The sequence below is a fragment of the Oncorhynchus gorbuscha genome, linkage group LG19, assembly GCF_021184085.1.
Source record: "Oncorhynchus gorbuscha isolate QuinsamMale2020 ecotype Even-year linkage group LG19, OgorEven_v1.0, whole genome shotgun sequence".
NCBI lineage: Eukaryota > Metazoa > Chordata > Actinopteri > Salmoniformes > Salmonidae > Oncorhynchus > Oncorhynchus gorbuscha.
The window spans coordinates 5,912,759-5,929,852 of record NC_060191.1 but is presented as its reverse complement, the minus strand read 5'-3'; the positions used below and the strand labels follow the sequence as shown (position 1 = coordinate 5,929,852).

The following is a 17,094-nucleotide window of genomic DNA, read 5'->3' as shown; positions in this document are numbered from 1 at the left end:
AATATACTGTATTTACATGTTTTGCAGGTTGAATAACAGGCCCAAAGGGGGCGCTAAAAGTAAAAGGTGTATATCAACTTCCGGTGTCACGGGGTGCCTGGGAGACGAGACGAAACGCAAAAAGCGGGCATACCGGACATATTCCCAATTTTCTCATTGTATACATTTAATTGCAAAACATATATATTGGGACGATTTCAAACACCAACAGGACAGACGGCATAACATTGGATGTGCAATTGTACCAGCATATCCGTATTCACTCGATTTGCTAACTAGTTAGCATTAGCTCGCTACCACGACTCCTTCAAGAACAGGCCCCAGCCTGGACTTTGCTTTAGCTATCTAACTAGCTAGCACAAGATAACGCGATTTCTTCGTCAATGTTATTGTCTTATCTTAGCGTAAACTAGAACCACATCTTTATAACTCACTTTGAGTTGTTCATGTTGATGTGTGGTTCATTTAGATATTTCTAAACCGTTGCATTGCCGTTGTGTATCTAGTTAGCATTTACTAAGTGTGTTGTGCACTTTTTTCGCTAGCGACCACAGCATTCCCGTCCATTTTACAGTCACAACTAACTAGCTAGCTAGGGCTAGCAAATAAGAAACGGCGATGTCGGATTTCGACGAATTCGAGAGGCAACTGTCTGAAAACAAACAAGGTAAGCTAGCTAGTTCTAAACTAGTTGGTTAGCAATCAACATATCACAACACAAGAGCGCGGGCTGGCTAACTAGCTAGTAGGAACGATGGCAGCTGTCGTCCCAGGCACATTCGTGTGGCTATAACTAGCCATCCCATTGTTTAAAAGTAACGTTTTTTTGTTACTAACCGGCCCTGTTTTGAACCAGCTGACGTTTCCCAGCTCTGTATATGTTGAAGTTGCCAGTTAAAATATTAATCCATGAAAAGTTAACATCTCTTGGCCATACAGTAGCTATATCCTATGAAAGTAAACACGTAACGGTGTCCATCCTCTTGCCCCCTGTACCACCATCTTCTCTCCTCCCCATCTCTATGGTCCTCTGTAGCTCAGTTGGTAGAGCATGGCGCTTGCAACGCCAGGATAGGGCGCTCGATTCCCGGGAACACCCGTACGTAAAATGTATGCAAGCATGACTGTAAGTCGCTTTGGATAAAAGCGTCTGCTTAATGCCATAACTATATTATTTTAACTCAACCTTTTTTCTCCCCCTCTGTTTTCTTTCTTCCTTCTTCCTATTGTTTCACCGTTCCTTCCCCTTTCTTTCCCTTCCTCCAGCGGAGAAGGACAAGGAGAACCGCCACCACCGTCGCTCCCCCTCTCGCAGCCGCAGCAGAGAGAGGAAAAGGAGGAGCAGAGACAAGGACAGACGCAGCAGGGATCGCCGTGGAGACAGCAAGGAGCGCAGACCGAGACGCAGGTAACTACAGCATTGTTTTACTGCACGCTCTCAGGTGTGTAAGAGCCCTAGTTACGTGCAGGTACTACGTACTGGAGTAGGGCTGTATGCACACCTAATGAGTGAACAGTATAAGGACACTTGGAAAATAACCAACCCAGGCAACACTGACTTTACCCGAAATAGAAAGCTCTCACAAGCATATTGATGCACAATATTATTCCTCTGTATGAGGTAGCCCACATATTGTCCTGACAGTGAGATGCAAGTTTGTGGAGGAAGACTCACATCCAACAGTGTTCACACACACATTGAATATTCTACACCTGGTCCCTGAAGTTGTTTTAGTGGAAAGAGCCATAGCGTACACTTACTAGACCTCGGTGTTCTGTAGAAGATTCCAAATCCCTAGGCCCTACTAGTAGAGCTGAAAGGAGTGGATGTGGTGAGAGCTCCAGCAGAAGACCATATTGCTTATGCCTATCCAATCCTTTAGCATCTATGTGACGTTCATACAAACAGTGGCTTGGGGCTAATTTCCAATTGCACTCTAGCTCCACTTCCTTCATTGGAACTACCTGTGACCAGGGTTGGAGTGAAATGAAATGTGAACTCCTTCCAATGTCATTTCAGCTCACCATCCCAACAACAACCCCAAGAGATTGCTGTAAGGTAATACAGCAAACTAACACAGAGCTTGTTTCTGCATTATTACAATATCACTCCAGTCACTCTAGCAAGTTATCTTTCCTCTGATTGTGTACTATCCACTCATGTTTACAACAGCGTATTATATCCTGTGTATACCATTGTGTGGGAAGGTTTTGTTAAGGGGTTTCTATGGAGAGAGAAATTAAACTGTAGGGTCAACTCTGTAATAATGGGTTCGATTTGTAGGGCTCTGTGACATCATCCACTGTAAATATCATTTAAAAGTAGTATGACATTTGAAATCACTTGTATTTGTAAAAGGTATAGTAATTTATAACATGGATTCAGAAGTGTAAACCTGGTGTTTCTCATAGATGGGTTAAAGAGAATCTCTAGGTTTCTCTAAAGGCCTATTTCAAGTAATGACTTCTATTTGTCTTTTTACGTCATCTGTTTCCCCCTGCGCTCCTCTGTTGGTCTTTCTGTCCTCACTCCTCCTGTCCTATTTTCTCTCCATCAGTCGTTCCCCGCACCGTGAAACGAAGAAGAAGAACAAAGTGAAGAAGTACTGGGACGTCCCTCCTCCTGGATTTGAACACATCAGTGTGATGCAGTACAAAGCCATGCAGGGTAAGAGAGGAGGCCTCACTTCTTCCTTGTTCTCTCTCCTCTCTATTTTCATCTACTCTATTGAACTCTTTGACCCTCGTTTGGCCTCCTATTTAACTGTGTTCTTACTAATACTGTCTTGTTCTGGAAGCTGTATGAATGTTGTGTTTTAAACATGTGACTTCTCCTCAAGCTGCGGGACAGATCCCGGCCACGGCCCTGCTGCCCACCATGACCCCAGACGGCCTGGCCGTGACCCCCACTCCCGTCCCTGTGGTGGGAAGCCAGATGACCAGACAGGCCCGTCGGCTTTATGTGGGCAACATCCCCTTCGGCATCACAGAGGTCAGTTAGCTCCTGGATGGATGTAGGGACAGAGATCAGAGAGATGGAGTAGGTAGAAGTTGATACAGGTTAACAGGGCTCAACAGTGTTGCCATTTAACTTGCATATGTGACTAAATATGTAGCTGTGCAACCTGGAATTTTTATTTAGGAGGACCAGTGTACCTAGAAAAATGAAGGATTCTAGCTTTTATTTCCTCATATGTTTCATTGTGCTCCTACATTTATTTGTTTGCGCCTACATTTTTGACGTGCTCCTCATAAAACAAGTTCAGCGTAGAGCCTTGACAGGTTAAGGATAGGGGCCGGGCCACCTGATTCTGTCAACTAGTATTTCAAGCTCAGGGTGATAAGAGTGCATAATAAATACTGTTGGAGTGAGTCTTCCAGAGTATTGCCTCAATGTCTCTCCCTCTACCTGTGTAGGAGTCCATGATGGATTTCTTCAATGCTCAGATGCGTCTGGGTGGTCTCACTCAGGCTCCGGGGAACCCCGTCCTTGCTGTTCAGATCAACCAGGACAAGAACTTTGCCTTCCTCGAGGTGGGTCTCAATACCCACTTGACTATACTCAATACTGGAGAAGAAATGTGACCTTCCTCAATAGTCCAAAAGGGCCTCTTTTCCTTTTATCCGAGTTTTCTGAAATAATCTGACAGGTGAAAGTTAACCCTCTACCTTTCTAAAACCGGGTCTGTGTTTGTTGTCCCATAGTTCCGCTCAGTGGATGAGACAACCCAGGCCATGGCGTTCGACGGCATCATCTTCCAGGGACAGAGTCTGAAGATCCGCCGTCCCCATGACTACCAGCCCCTGCCCGGCATGAGCGAGAACCCCAGCGTCTACGTGCCTGGTCTGTCCGCCTGTCTGTCTCTGTCTGAACGTCTGCGTCTGTGGCTGACTGCTTCACGCTCTATTTAGTCCATCTTTAAACCCTTCTTAGTCTGGCCTATTTCCCGTCTCTATTAGGGGTCGACCGATCATGATTTTTCAACGCCGATTACATTACTATCCACGAGCAGACTGTGTGGCAGGCTGACCACCTGTTACGTGAGTGCAGCAAGGAGCCACAGGATGTTGCTAGCTAGCATTTAACCTGTTTTATAAAAAACAATCTTCAAATAATCACTAGATAACTACACATGGTTGATAATATTATTGGGTTAACTAGCTTCTGCGTTTCATATAATCAATGCGGTGCTTGTTCATTTATCATCGAATCACAGCCTACTTCGCCAAACGGGTGATGATTTAACAAAAGCGCATTTGCGGGAAAAACACAATCGTTGCATGAATGTACCTAACCACAAACAAATGCCTTTCTTAAAAATCAATACACATAGGTATATTTTTTTAAACCTGCATATTTAGTTGAAAGAAATTCATGTTAGCAGGCAATATTAACTAGGGAAATTGTGTCACTACTCTTGCGTTGTGTGCAAGCAGAGTCAGGGTATATGCAACAATTTGGGCCGCCTGGCTCGTTGCGAACTAATTTACCAGAATTTTACATTATTTTCGAAATGATAGCTTCCGGATTTGACCATATTAATGACCACAGGCTTGTATTTGTGTGTTTACTATATTATAATTAAGTCTATGATTTGATAGAGCAGTCGGACTGAGCGGTGGGAGGCAGCAGCAGGCTCGTAAAGCATTCATTCCAACTTTACTGCGTTTGCCAGCAGCTCTTAGCAATGCTTGAAGCACAGCTCTGTTTATGACTTCAAGCCTATCAACTCCTGAGATTAGGCTGGCAACACTAAAGTGCCTATTAGAACATCCAATAGTGAAAGGCATATGAAATACAAAATGGTATAGAGAGAAATAGTCAACGCCTCATAATTCTTATAATAACTACAACCTTAAACTTCTTAACTGGAAATATTGAAGAACACCAGCTTTCATATGTTCTGAGCAAGGAACTTAAACATGTTTCTTACATGGCACATATTGCACTTTTACTTTCTTCTCCAACACTGTTTTTGCATTATTTAAACCAAATTGAGCATGTTTAATTATATATTTGAGACTAAATAGATTATATTTGTATTATATTAAGTTAAAATAATTCTTAATTCAGTAGTGTTGTAATTGTCATTACACATACATGCATATATACATACATGCATACAGTGGGGCAAAAAAGTATTTAGTCAGACACCAATTGTGCAAGTTCTCCCACTTAAAAAGATGAGGGGCCTATAATTTTCATCATAGGTACACTTCAACTATGACAGACAAAATGAGAGAAAAAAAATCCAGAAAATCACATTGTAGGATTTTTAATGAATTTATTTGCAAATTATGGTGGAAAATTAGTATTTGGTCACCTACAAACAAGCAAGATTTCTGGCTCTCACAGACCTGTAACTTTCTTTAAGAGGCTCCTCTGTCCTCCACTCGTTACCTGTATTAATGGTACCTGTTTGCACGTGTTATCAGTATAAAAGACACCTGTCCACAACCTCAAACAGTCACACTCCAAACTCCACTATGGCCAAGACCAAAGAGCTGTCAAAGGACACCAGAAACAAAATTGTAGACCTGCACCAGGCTGGGAAGACTGAATCTGCAATAGGTAAGCAGCTTGGTTTGAAGAAATCAACTGTGGGAGCAATTATTAGGAAATGGAAGACATACAAGACTCTTGATAATCTCCCTTGATCTGGGGCTCCACGCAAGATCTCACCCCGTGGGGTCAAAATGATCACAAGAACGGTGAGCAAAAATCCAAGAACCACACAGGGGGACCTAGTGAATGACCTGCAGAGAGCTGGGACCAAAGTAACAAAGCCTACCATCAGCCTACCATCATTAACACACTACGCTGCCAGGGACTCAAATCCTGCAGTGCCAGACGTGTCCCCCTGCTTAAGCCAGTACATGTCCAGGCCCGTCTGAAGTTTGCTAGAGAGCATTTGGATGATCCAGAAGAAGATTGGGAGAATATCATATGGTCAGATGAAATCAAAATATAACTTTTTGGTAAAAAGTCAACTCGTCGTGTTTGGAGGACAAAGAATGCTGAGTTGCATCCAAAGAACACCATACCTACTGTGAAGCATGGGGGTGGAAAGTATTGAGAAACTTTTATTGACCAAATACTTATTTTCCACCATGATTTGCAAATGAATTAATTAAAAATCCTACAATCTGATTTTCTGGATATTTTTTTTTCCTTCTCATTTTGTCTGTCATAGTTGAAGTGGACCTATGATGAAAATTACAGGCATCTCATCTTTTTAAGTGGGAGAACTTGCACAATTGGTGGCTGACAAAATACCTTTTTGCCCCACTGTATATATATACACACACACGTGCCGATTAATCGGTCGACCTCTGGTCTCTGTAGGTTCCGACTGAATTTAGGCTGTTTATATCAATTTTTGGTTGACTTTAAATAACTTCTCTCTCCTTCTCTGTCTGTGTAGGCGTGGTGTCCACAGTGGTGCCTGACTCTGCCCACAAGCTGTTCATCGGGGGCCTGCCCAACTACCTGAATGATGACCAGGTCAGTGAGCTAACCATAACCAGCTTATTAGCCTTCTAACCAGGTCACCTGGAGCCACATGCTGGCTGGCTGGCTGCTCACCTCCCGTGATGTCCCAGTCTGGCCCAGTGAAAACCTCCTGTTTCCTCACATGCCTAGTCAATGCTGGACGCGGTTAGCAGTGTACTGAAGTAACACTGATGATGGAAGCCAGACAGTTTGGAAGAGCTCCAATAGTCTGAGATGTTAAGTGTTCAACAATGTTCTCCCATTTCCCCTCTGATCTCTATGGTAATCTTCCCTCTGTGTTCTCCAGGTGAAGGAGCTCCTGACCTCGTTTGGGCCTCTCAAGGCCTTTAACTTGGTCAAGGATAGTGCCACAGGTTTGTCTAAGGGTTATGCGTTCTGTGAGTATGTAGACGTCAACCTGAACGACCAGATCACCATGGAGAATCAGGTAGCTAATCACCCCCTTCATTTAACTTCTTCACACACCATGTCATGGTTTTGGACTTGTTCCGGTTTAAAAATATCTTCACATTTTTTATTTACTTGCATATCAATAAAAATGTAAATGTTATAAAAGGGGAACTATATTGCTCTTGAGATATTATACAAATGTATTATGTGTTTCATATATACACTTTAGCCCCCACAGAAAGAGACACAACTCTTGACAAAATGATTTCATATGTTTACACTCTCAATATTTCAGGATTTTCTGTTATGATTGAACTCAATTTCAGTAATTAATTAAAAAAATTAAAAAGGAAAACCGTTGAAAATGACCATCTGTAGAAAGGGAAAAATACTAAATTATTCTTTTGGTTGGGTTCTTGAAAGGGGGAATTTCAATATATAATGTGTAGAAGTGCATTGACCCTGGGGGAGTTTGTCCCTGCTGATGATTGACAGCTGTATTAAACTTGGAGATGCCCTGTTCCCACAGGCCATAGCAGGACTCAACGGCATGCAGCTGGGAGATAAAAAACTCCTGGTGCAGAGAGCCAGCGTGGGATCCAAGAACGCCACTCTGGTAAGACTGAGATCTGGGCAGGCTGGGAATAGAGTGCTACAGTGGAGAGGGAAGTAGAAGGTAGAGTGGAGCCATCAGGACATCTGAGAAAGATACACTTGGATAGAGGATCTTGTGCAGGGGGAGTAAGAGGATCTTGCGCGGGGGGAGAGGATCTTGTGCAGGGGGGTCAGAGGATCTTGTGCAGGGGGGTCAGAGGATCTTGTGCAGGGGGTCAGAGGATCTTGTGCAGGGGGGTCAGAGGATCTTGTGCAGGGGGGTCAGAGGATCTTGCGCAGGGGGGTCAGAGGATCTTGCGCAGGGGGAGTCAGAGGATCTTGCGCAGGGGGAGTCAGAGGATCTTGCGCAGGGGGAGTCAGAGGATCTTGCGCAGGGGGAGTCAGAGGATCTTGCGCAGGGGGAGTCAGAGGATCTTGCGCAGGGGGAGTCAGAGGATCTTGCGCGGGGGGAGTCAGAGGATCTTGCGCGGGGGAGTCAGAAGATCTTGCGCGGGGGGTCAGAAGATCTTGCGCGGGGGGTCAGAAGATCTTGCGCGGGGGGGGGTCAGAGGATCTTGCGCGGGGGAGTCAGAGGATCTTGCGCGGGGGAGTCAGAGGATCTTGCGCGGGGGGAGTCAGAGGATCTTGCGCGGGGGAGTCAGAGGATCTTGCGCGGGGGAGTCAGAGGATCTTGCGCGGGGGAGTCAGAGGATCTTGCGCGGGGGAGTCAGAGGATCTTGCGCAAGGGGGGGTGAGAGGATCTTGCGCAAGGGGGGTGAGAGGATCTTGCGCAAGGGGGGTGAGAGGATCTTGCGCAAGGGGGTGAGAGGATCTTGCGCAAGGGGGGGTGAGAGGATCTTGCGCAAGGGGGGTGAGAGGATCTTGCGCAAGGGGGGTGAGAGGATCTTGCGCGGGGAGGGGGGCAGGCATATGTTGTGCCCTTGGGGCGGCCTGTGCTGTGTCTGTTCTACTTTTCCAATCCCTCACTGCATGTTCTGTATCCACCAACACTCCTTCTCCAACCCTCCCCTCTCCCCTCCAGACAAGTATAAATCAGACACCGGTGACGCTGCAGGTGCCGGGCCTGATGAACAGCTCAATGACCCAGATGGCTGGCCTGCCCACAGAGGTGCTGTGTCTGATGAATATGGTGGCTGTGGAGGAGCTGGTGGATGAAGAGGAATATGAGGAGATCGTGGAGGATGTGAGGGACGAGTGCAGCAAGTACGGCCAGGTCAAGAGCATCGAGATCCCCAGACCTGTGGATGGGCTGGAGGTCCCTGGCACTGGCAAGGTGAGAGAGAGAAGCTTCTGTCTGTCTTCAGCTTTATCACTATGCCTTTTTGAATGATCTCCATTGAACCTCCTTACATTTCCTCTCTCTATCCCTCTCTGTCCTATAGATCTTTGTGGAGTTCATGTCAGTGTTTGACTCCCAGAAGGCCATGCAGGGTCTGACGGGCAGGAAGTTTGCTAACCGGGTGGTGGTGACCAAATACTGCGACCCTGATGCCTACCACCGCCGAGACTTCTGGTAGAGGATGACGACAGACGAGGATAGTGAGGGGGTGGATTGCCATATTTCAAATCGACCCCCAACCTCCCACCACCTGGGCACTGAAAAGGTGTGAGGGACATAATGTTTCACCTAGTCCATCAGAAGGCTAGGTGGAGTTCAGAGAAGTGCCTGGGGGTAGTGGCTGGGGATCCATTTGCTATTGGGCAAAAGAGAAGGGAGAGATGAAGGGTTTGTATTCTGATGAAAACTGGGGGGGGGGGGGGGGTCAAAGATTTTTGTTAATTGTGTGTCGTAACAGGTCAGGGGTAAATGCTTTTTAAAAATACTTTGAGAAAGAGATGGGTTGTTCTGTGGGGGGGGGGGGGTCTTGCCACACCTTATGGTTTGTATTTAAATGGAGGGAGCCTGTTTTAAGTACTTTAGGGAGGTGTAGAGAGGGAAGTGGACTGGTCTACTCTATAAGAGTGGTGGATAGATGGCTGGACAAGAGTATTCATCATTTCATATGGGGAGGGAGTTGGTGACATTTTCTATTTGGCCCACAAATGTAGATAACATGATCAGTTTTTTGTTGTGAAAAGGGGGAAGGAAATCTATTGACAGGATAGGATGGAAGGCTATTGACAGGATAGGATAGGATGGAAAGCTATTGACAGGATAGGATAGGATGGAAGGCTATTGACAGGATAGGATGGAAAGCTATTGACAGGAATGTCCTCGTTTTCTGATTTTTATTTCTCAGATTTGGACCTTTAGATTTCCTTGTTTATTTTCTTCCATGTACATCAGACTAAGTCCCTCCCTCTCCATGTGTGTGTAGCGAGAGGGGAGAAGCTGTAACTACACATAACCAACTCCAATGTCATATTGGACTAATTTATCTGAATGTCAGCTGTTGTGGTTTATACTGTCACACCTTGTATTGTCACCAGGGCCGGAGTTTGAGTACCATACGTTTTTATTACTGTCTGTGTCTTAGACGGTTTTCTTTGGGGGGTGTTGAAACCTTTCATCTAGTTTGAATTTATCCATCACCATTTTTAGCAGGCAAAATAATTCTATCCCTACCCTTACCCATAAGAGACTGGGAGAGGGGAAAGGCAGACTTTTGAAGTTCTGAATTGTTATTTTTGAATTGTGAGTGGTAAATATTGGATTGGTGTTGAGTAGGGCTCAATCTGATTCTGATTAAAAGCCTTGCTATTTTTCATGTCACATTCAAGATAAAAAATATATGGAGTACTCATTCATGTCTGTGCTTAGCAAGTTTGTCAATACATGGAGTCATTTCATGCTTTGGTATTTTCAGTTAACAATGATTCAAGATTGTAGTCAGTATTCAAGTTGTATTTCTTTGTCTGGACTGAGTTTCTTTTGTTTTGCTTCCTGTTTCAAACCTACCTATAGAATATTGGACTGCTCATACAGAAATCTCTTTGGCACAGGTAGTGTTTGTGTAACTTCTCACCTCAGCAGACAAAATAAAGGTATAACGACTAATACCACTGTTTCCTGTTCTACTGCCCACAAAATGCACTATTTACTTTGACCAAGTTATCAGGCTTTTAGTAACCATAGAAGTCAGGTAGTATTGTGTGATTGTACACCTCTTCTGTTAAGTAATGGGTTTGTTGTCGTAAAGGGTGAGATGGTATTAAACGGATAGTTTTTTAACTGAAGGGGAGTGCAGTCTTTTGGACAGGTTCTCAAGTGTTCTATTGGACTGTTCAACAAAATGTTCATACTCTTCAAAAGGTTGTCCCCTCAACTGTATATATGGTCTCACTTCTTCCTCATCTCCCTCAACCTTTGTCATTACGACTCCAAGGACCACTGGTTACGCTATTGTGTTGAGAGGGAGTTCCCATGATGCTTTGTGTTCAGACCTAGATTTGGGCAGTACCAGTGAAATGTGACTTCCTCCCTTTCTAAAATTAGCTTTCTAAATGTTACCATGTCATTTAATTTTAGCTTTTTTTGGGGGGGGGGGTGTGATTTCTTAAGTGAATTAATGGAATAAAAAATGGCTAAAACCACATGTAGTTTATAACAGAAGTGTGGATCTTTTATTGAACCTTTATTTAACTAGGCGAGTCAGTTAAGAACAAATTCTTATTTACAATGACAGCCTAACCACACTGGGCCAGTTGTGCACCACCCTATGGGATTCCGAATCACATTTGGCTGTGATACAGCCTGGAATTGAACCAAGGTCTGTAGTGATGCCTAGCACTGAGATGTAGCCTTAGACCACTGTGCCACTTCTGATTATACACACTGAAAAGCAGGAGTTGACTAAAAGTGCAAGGCTTGTATGTTTACATTTGAGTCATTTAGCCACGACTTCCAGTAGTGAGTGCATACATTTTCATACTGGTCCTCCGCGGGAATCAAACCCACAACCCTGGCATTGTAAGTGCCATGCTCTAACAACTGAGCCACACAGGACTGAGTTTGACTGTTTCTCCATTGAAATGTCAAAGTGACAGATTCAGAACCACAGTACACATAAACCTGAGCTGACTGGTCAGCAGTATTCATGGGTAGAGGCTTGCCTAAGTGGCATGAAAACAGGTTGACACTGCAGCCTTCAGTGTTCCATCTATACTCACCTGGGGCTTATTCAGGAGGGAACAGCTACAGAAGTGTATAGTGCAGCACAGACATGACTCTGTCGTGGGAATAATGAACCATGTCTCTACATCCTATGTCTGTCTGCGCCGTTGCACTCCACTGAGGAAGGCCAGCAATATGGTGCAATCCCTCCAGACCAGGCAGGTAGATGTTGCCAGAAAGCACATAATCTAAGATCAGTTTACCCACCCCAATCCCAAGAGGGAAAACAAGACGGTCCTTGGATCAGTGTAAATGAACAACTTCATCCTACTCCAATGGGAATCAGTATAGAGACTCAGGGACGATCTCAATTGCACACTCCTCGTGTCCTCTCTCCTCGTCTCCTCCTCAAAACCCATTGGATGAGAAGTCCTGCCCCTCTGACCTTCTCCTCCAATGAGTTATGAGAAGGAGACAAGGAGAGAGGACATGAGGAGTATGCAATTGAGATCTTTCCTCAGTAGCCCACCATAGGAGCCCAGCCCAGGCAGGTCTGATGCTGCAGTCGTATATCCATGCACTGCTGCCCTCTAGTGGGAAGTCTACACCACACCTCCCACTGATCAGCATTCAGAAAGATGGAACGCTGCAGTAGCTTGGGAGAGACAACTCTAAACACTACATCAAGGGATGGATGCTGTGTGCCTGTGTGTGCCTGTGCACATGTGTGTGAAAGCAGAGCACAATTTGTAAATGCATAGGTTTAAGGTTCAGACTCTGTCTCTCTGTCTGCTCTGACTCTCTCTCTGTCTGTCTGCTCTGACTCTCTCTTTCTTTCTCTCTCTCTCTCTCTCTCTCTCTCTCTCTCTCTCTCTCTCTCTCTCTCTCTCTCTCTCTGTCTGCTCTGACTCTCTCTCTGTCTGCTCTGACTCACTCTGTCTGCTCTGACTCTCTCTCCCTCTGTCGACTCTCTCTCTCCCTGTCTGCTCTGACTCTCTCTCTGTGTCTACTCTATCTGCTCTGACTCTCTTTCTCTCTCTCTCTCTCTCTGTTCTGTCTGCTCTGACTCTCTCTCTGTCTGCTCTGACTCGCTCTGTCTGCTCTGACTCTCTCTCCCTCTGTCTGCTCTCTCTCTCTCTCTGTCTGCTCTGACTCTCTCTCTGTCTGCTCTGACTCTCTCTCTCTGTCTGCTCTGACTCTCTCTGTGTCTGCTCTGACTCTCTCTGTGTGTCTGATCTGACTCTCTCTGCTCTATCTGCTCTGACTCTCTTTCTCTCTGTCTGCTCTGTCTGTTCTGACTCTGTCTGTTCTGACTCTCCCTGACTCTCCCTGTTCTGACTCTCCCTCTCTACCTTTCTGCTCTGTCTGCTCTGAGTCTCTCTCTCTGTCTGTCTGCTCTGACTCTCTCTCTCTCGGTCTTTGTCTGCTCTGACTCTTTCTCTCTCTGTCTGTTCTGCCTGCTATTACTCTCTCTCTCTCTCTCTCTCTCTCTCTCTCTCTCTCTCTCTCTCTCTCTCTCTCTCTCTCTCTCTCTCTCTCTCTCTCTCTCTCTCTGTCTGCTCTGACTCTCTCTCTCTATGTGACTACTCTATCTGCTCTGACTCTCTCTCTGTCTGCTCTGACTATCTGCTCTAACTCTCTCTGTCTGTTCTGCCTGCTCTGACTCTCTCTCTCTCTCTCTCTCTCTCTCTCTCTCTCTCTCTCTCTCTCCCTCTGTCTGCCCTGACTCTATCTGTCTGCTCTGACTCGCTCTGTTTGCTCTGACTCTCTCTCCTTCTGTCTGCTCTCTCTCTCTCTCTCTCTCTCTCTCTCTCTCTCTCTCTCTCTCTCTCTCTCTCTCTCTCTCTCTCTCTCTCTGTCTGCTCTGACTCTCCATGACGCTCCCTCTCTACCTGTCTGCTCTGACTCTCTCTCTGTCTGCTCTGACTCTCTCTCTCTCGGTCTTTGTCTGCTCTGACTCTTTCTCTCTCTGTCTTCTCCGACTCTCTCTCTCTCTGTCTGTTCTGCCTGCTATTACTCTCTCTGTCTGATCTGACTCTCTCTGTCTGCTCTGACTCTCTCTCTCTCTCTCTCTCTCTCTCTCTCTCTCTCTCTCTCTCTCTCTCTCTCTCTCTCTCTCTGTCTGTCTGCTCTGTCTGCTCTGAGTCTCTCTCTCTGTCTGCTCTGACTCTCTCTCTTTCTCTCTCTCCCTCTCTCTGTCTGCTCTGACTCTCTCTCTCTGTCTGCTCTGACTCGCTCTGTCTGCTCTGACTCTCTCTCTCTCTTTCTCTCTTTCTCTCTCTCCCTCTCTCTCTCTGTCTGCTCTGACTCTCTCTGTCTGCTCTGACTCGCTCTGTCTGCTCTGACTCTCTCTCCCTCTGTCTGCTCTCTCTCTCTCTCTCTCTCTCTCTCTCTCTCTCTCTCTCTCTCTCTCTCTCTCTCTCTCTCTCTCTCTCTCTCTCTCTCTCTCTCTCTCTCTCTGTCTGCTCTGACTCTCTCTCTCTCTTTGTCTGCTCTGACTCTCTCTCTGTCTTCTCTGTCTGCTCTGACTATCTCTCTCTGTCTGCTCTGTCTGCTTTAGCTCTCTCTCTGTCTATTCTGTCTGCTTTGACTCTCTCTCTCTAACTGTGTGTCTGCTCTGACTCTCTCTCTGTCTGCTCTGACTCTCTCTCTGTCTGCTCCGACTATCTCTCTGTGTCTGCTCTGACTCTCTCTGTCTGCTCTATCTGCTCTGACTCTCTTTTTCTTTCTCTGTCTGCTCTGTCTGTTCTGACTCTGTCTGTTCTGACTCTCCCTGACTCTCCCTGTTCTGACTCTCCCTCTCTACCTGTCTGCTCTGTCTGTTCTGACTCTCTCACTCTCGGTATTTGTCTGCTCTGACTCTTTCTCTCTCTTTGTCTGTTCTGCCTGCTATTACTCTCTCTGTCTGCTCTGACTCTCTGTCTGCTCTGACTCTCTCTCTCTCTCTCTCTCTCTCTCTCTCTCTCCTTCCCTGTCTGCACTGTCTGCTCTCTCTCTCTCTCTCTCTCTCTCTCTCTCTCTCTCTCTCTCTCTCTCTCTCTCTCTCTCTCTCTCTCTCTCTCTGTCTGTCTGCTCTGACTCTCTCTCTGTCTGCTCTGACTCACTCTGTCTGCTCTGACTCTCTCTCCCTCTGTCGACTCTCTCTCTCCCTGTCTGCTCTGTCTGCTCTGACTCTCTCTCTCTCTGTGTCTACTCTATCTGCTCTGACTTTCTTTCTCTCTCTCTCTCTCTCTCTGTTCTGTCTGCTCTGACTCTCTCTGTCTGCTCTGACTCGCTCTGTCTGCTCTGACTCTCTCTCCCTCTGTCTGCTCTCTCTCTCTCTCTCTCTCTGTCTGCTCTGACTCTCTCTCTGTCTGCTCTGACTCTCTCTCTTTGTCTGCTCTGACTCTCTCTGTGTCTGCTCTGACTCTCTCTGTGTGTCTGATCTGACTCTCTCTGCTCTATCTGCTCTGACTCTCTTTCTCTCTGTCTGCTCTGTCTGTTCTGACTCTGTCTGTTCTGACTCTCCCTGACTCTCCCTGTTCTGACTCTCCCTCTCTACCTTTCTGCTCTGTCCGCTCTGAGTCTCTCTCTCTGTCTGTCTGCTCTGACTCTCTCTCTCTCGGTCTTTGTCTGCTCTGACTCTTTCTCTCTCTGTCTGTTCTGCCTGCTATTACTCTCTCTCTCTCTCTCTCTCTCTCTCTCTCTCTCTCTCTCTCTCTCTCTCTCTCTCTCTCTCTCTCTCTCTCTCTCTCTCTCCCTGTCTGCTCTGACTCTCTCTCTCTATGTGACTACTCTATCTGCTCTGACTCTCTCTCTCTCTGTCTGCTCTGACTCTATCTGCTCTAACTCTCTCTCTCTGTCTGTTCTGCCTGCTCTGACTCTCTATCTCTCTCTCTCTCTCTCTCTCTCTCTCTCTCTCTCTCTCTCTCTCTCTCTCTCTCTCTCTCTCTCTCTCCCTCTGTCTGCCCTGACTCTATCTGTCTGCTCTGACTCGCTCTGTTTGCTCTGACTCTCTCTCCTTCTGTCTGCTCTCTCTCTCTCTCTCTCTCTCTCTCTCTCTCTCTCTCTCTCTCTCTCTCTCTCTCTCTCTCTGTCTGCTCTGACTCTCCATGACGCTCCCTCTCTACCTGTCTGCTCTGACTCTCTCTCTGTCTGCTCTGACTCTCTCTCTCTCGGTCTTTGTCTGCTCTGACTCTTTCTCTCTCTGTCTTCTCCGACTCTCTCTCTCTGTCTGTTCTGCCTGCTATTACTCTCTCTGTCTGATCTGACTCTCTCTGTCTGCTCTGACTCTCTCTCTCTCTCTCTCTCTCTCTCTCTCTCTCTCTCTCTCTCTCTCTCTCTCTCTCTCTCTCTGTCTGTCTGTCTGCTCTGTCTGCTCTGAGTCTCTCTCTCTGTCTGCTCTGACTCTCTCTCTTTCTCTCTCTCCCTCTCTCTCTCTGTCTGCTCTGACTCTCTCTCTCTGTCTGCTCTGACTCGCTCTGTCTGCTCTGACTCTCTCTCTCTGTCTGCTCTGACTCTCTCTCTCTCTTTCTCTCTTTCTCTCTCTCCCTCTCTCTCTCTGTCTGCTCTGACTCTCTCTCTCTGTCTGCTCTGACTCGCTCTGTCTGCTCTGACTCTCTCTCCCTCTGTCTGCTCTCTCTCTCTCTCTCTCTCTCTCTCTCTCTCTCTCTCTCTCTCTGTCTGCTCTGACTCTCTCTCTCTCTTTGTCTGCTCTGACTCTCTCTCTCTGTCTTCTCTGTCTGCTCTGTCTGCTTTAGCTCTCTCTCTGTCTATTCTGTCTGCTTTGACTCTCTCTCTCTCTCTCTAACTGTGTGTCTGCTCTGACTCTCTCTCTGTCTGCTCTGACTCTCTCTCTGTCTGCTCCGACTCTCTCTCTGTGTCTGCTCTGACTCTCTCTGTCTGCTCTATCTGCTCTGACTCTCTTTTTCTTTCTCTGTCTGCTCTGTCTGTTCTGACTCTGTCTGTTCTGACTCTCCCTGACTCTCCCTGTTCTGACTCTCCCTCTCTACCTGTCTGCTCTGTCTGTTCTGACTCTCTCACTCTCAGTATTTGTCTGCTCTGACTCTTTCTCTCTCTTTGTCTGTTCTGCCTGCTATTACTCTCTCTGTCTGCTCTGACTCTCTGTGTGCTCTGACTCTCTCTCTCTCTCTCTCTCTCTCTCTCTCTCTCTCTCTCTCTCTCTCTCTCTCTCTCTCTCTCTCTCTCTCTCTCTCTCTCCTTCCCTGTCTGCACTGTCTGCTCTGACTCTATCTGTCTGCTCTAACTCTCTCTCTCTCTCTCTCTCTCTCTCTCTCTCTCTCTCTCTCTCTCTCTCTCTCTCTCTCTCTCTCTCTCTCTCTCTCTCCGTCTTCTCTGTCTGCTCTGACTCTCTCTCTCTGTGTCTACTCTATCTGCTCTGACTCTCTCTCTCTCTCTCTCTCTCTCTCTCTCTCTCTCTCTCTCTCTCTCTCTCTCTCTCTCTCTCTCTCTCTCTCTCCCCCTACTCTGTCTGCACTGTCTGCCCTGACTCTATCTGTCTGCTCTGACTCTCTCTCTCTCT

At 46.5% G+C, this 17,094-nt stretch overlaps 1 protein-coding gene across 4 annotated transcripts; it reads left to right on the top strand.

The window, feature by feature from the left end:
* Positions 1 to 62: 62 nt before the first annotated feature.
* On the top strand, positions 63 to 10,519 carry LOC124005126 (splicing factor U2AF 65 kDa subunit-like). Of its 4 annotated transcripts, XM_046314088.1 has the most exons (13): positions 64 to 667; positions 1,037 to 1,099; positions 1,267 to 1,408; positions 2,021 to 2,059; positions 2,559 to 2,668; positions 2,841 to 2,992; positions 3,418 to 3,534; positions 3,706 to 3,844; positions 6,426 to 6,505; positions 6,801 to 6,941; positions 7,434 to 7,520; positions 8,541 to 8,792; positions 8,902 to 10,519. In XM_046314088.1, the coding sequence occupies exons 1-13, from the start codon at positions 619 to 621 to the stop codon at positions 9,034 to 9,036; spliced, it is 1,506 nt and encodes a 501-aa protein (XP_046170044.1). In that variant the 5' UTR covers positions 64 to 618; the 3' UTR covers positions 9,037 to 10,519. The 4 variants fall into 4 exon arrangements, with proteins under 4 accessions (XP_046170045.1, XP_046170044.1, XP_046170047.1 ...); XM_046314089.1 differs by lacking the exon at positions 2,021 to 2,059 and having other exon boundaries at positions 63 to 667; XM_046314090.1 differs by lacking the exon at positions 1,037 to 1,099 and having other exon boundaries at positions 65 to 667.
* The last annotated feature ends 6,575 nt before the right edge of the window (positions 10,520 to 17,094 follow it).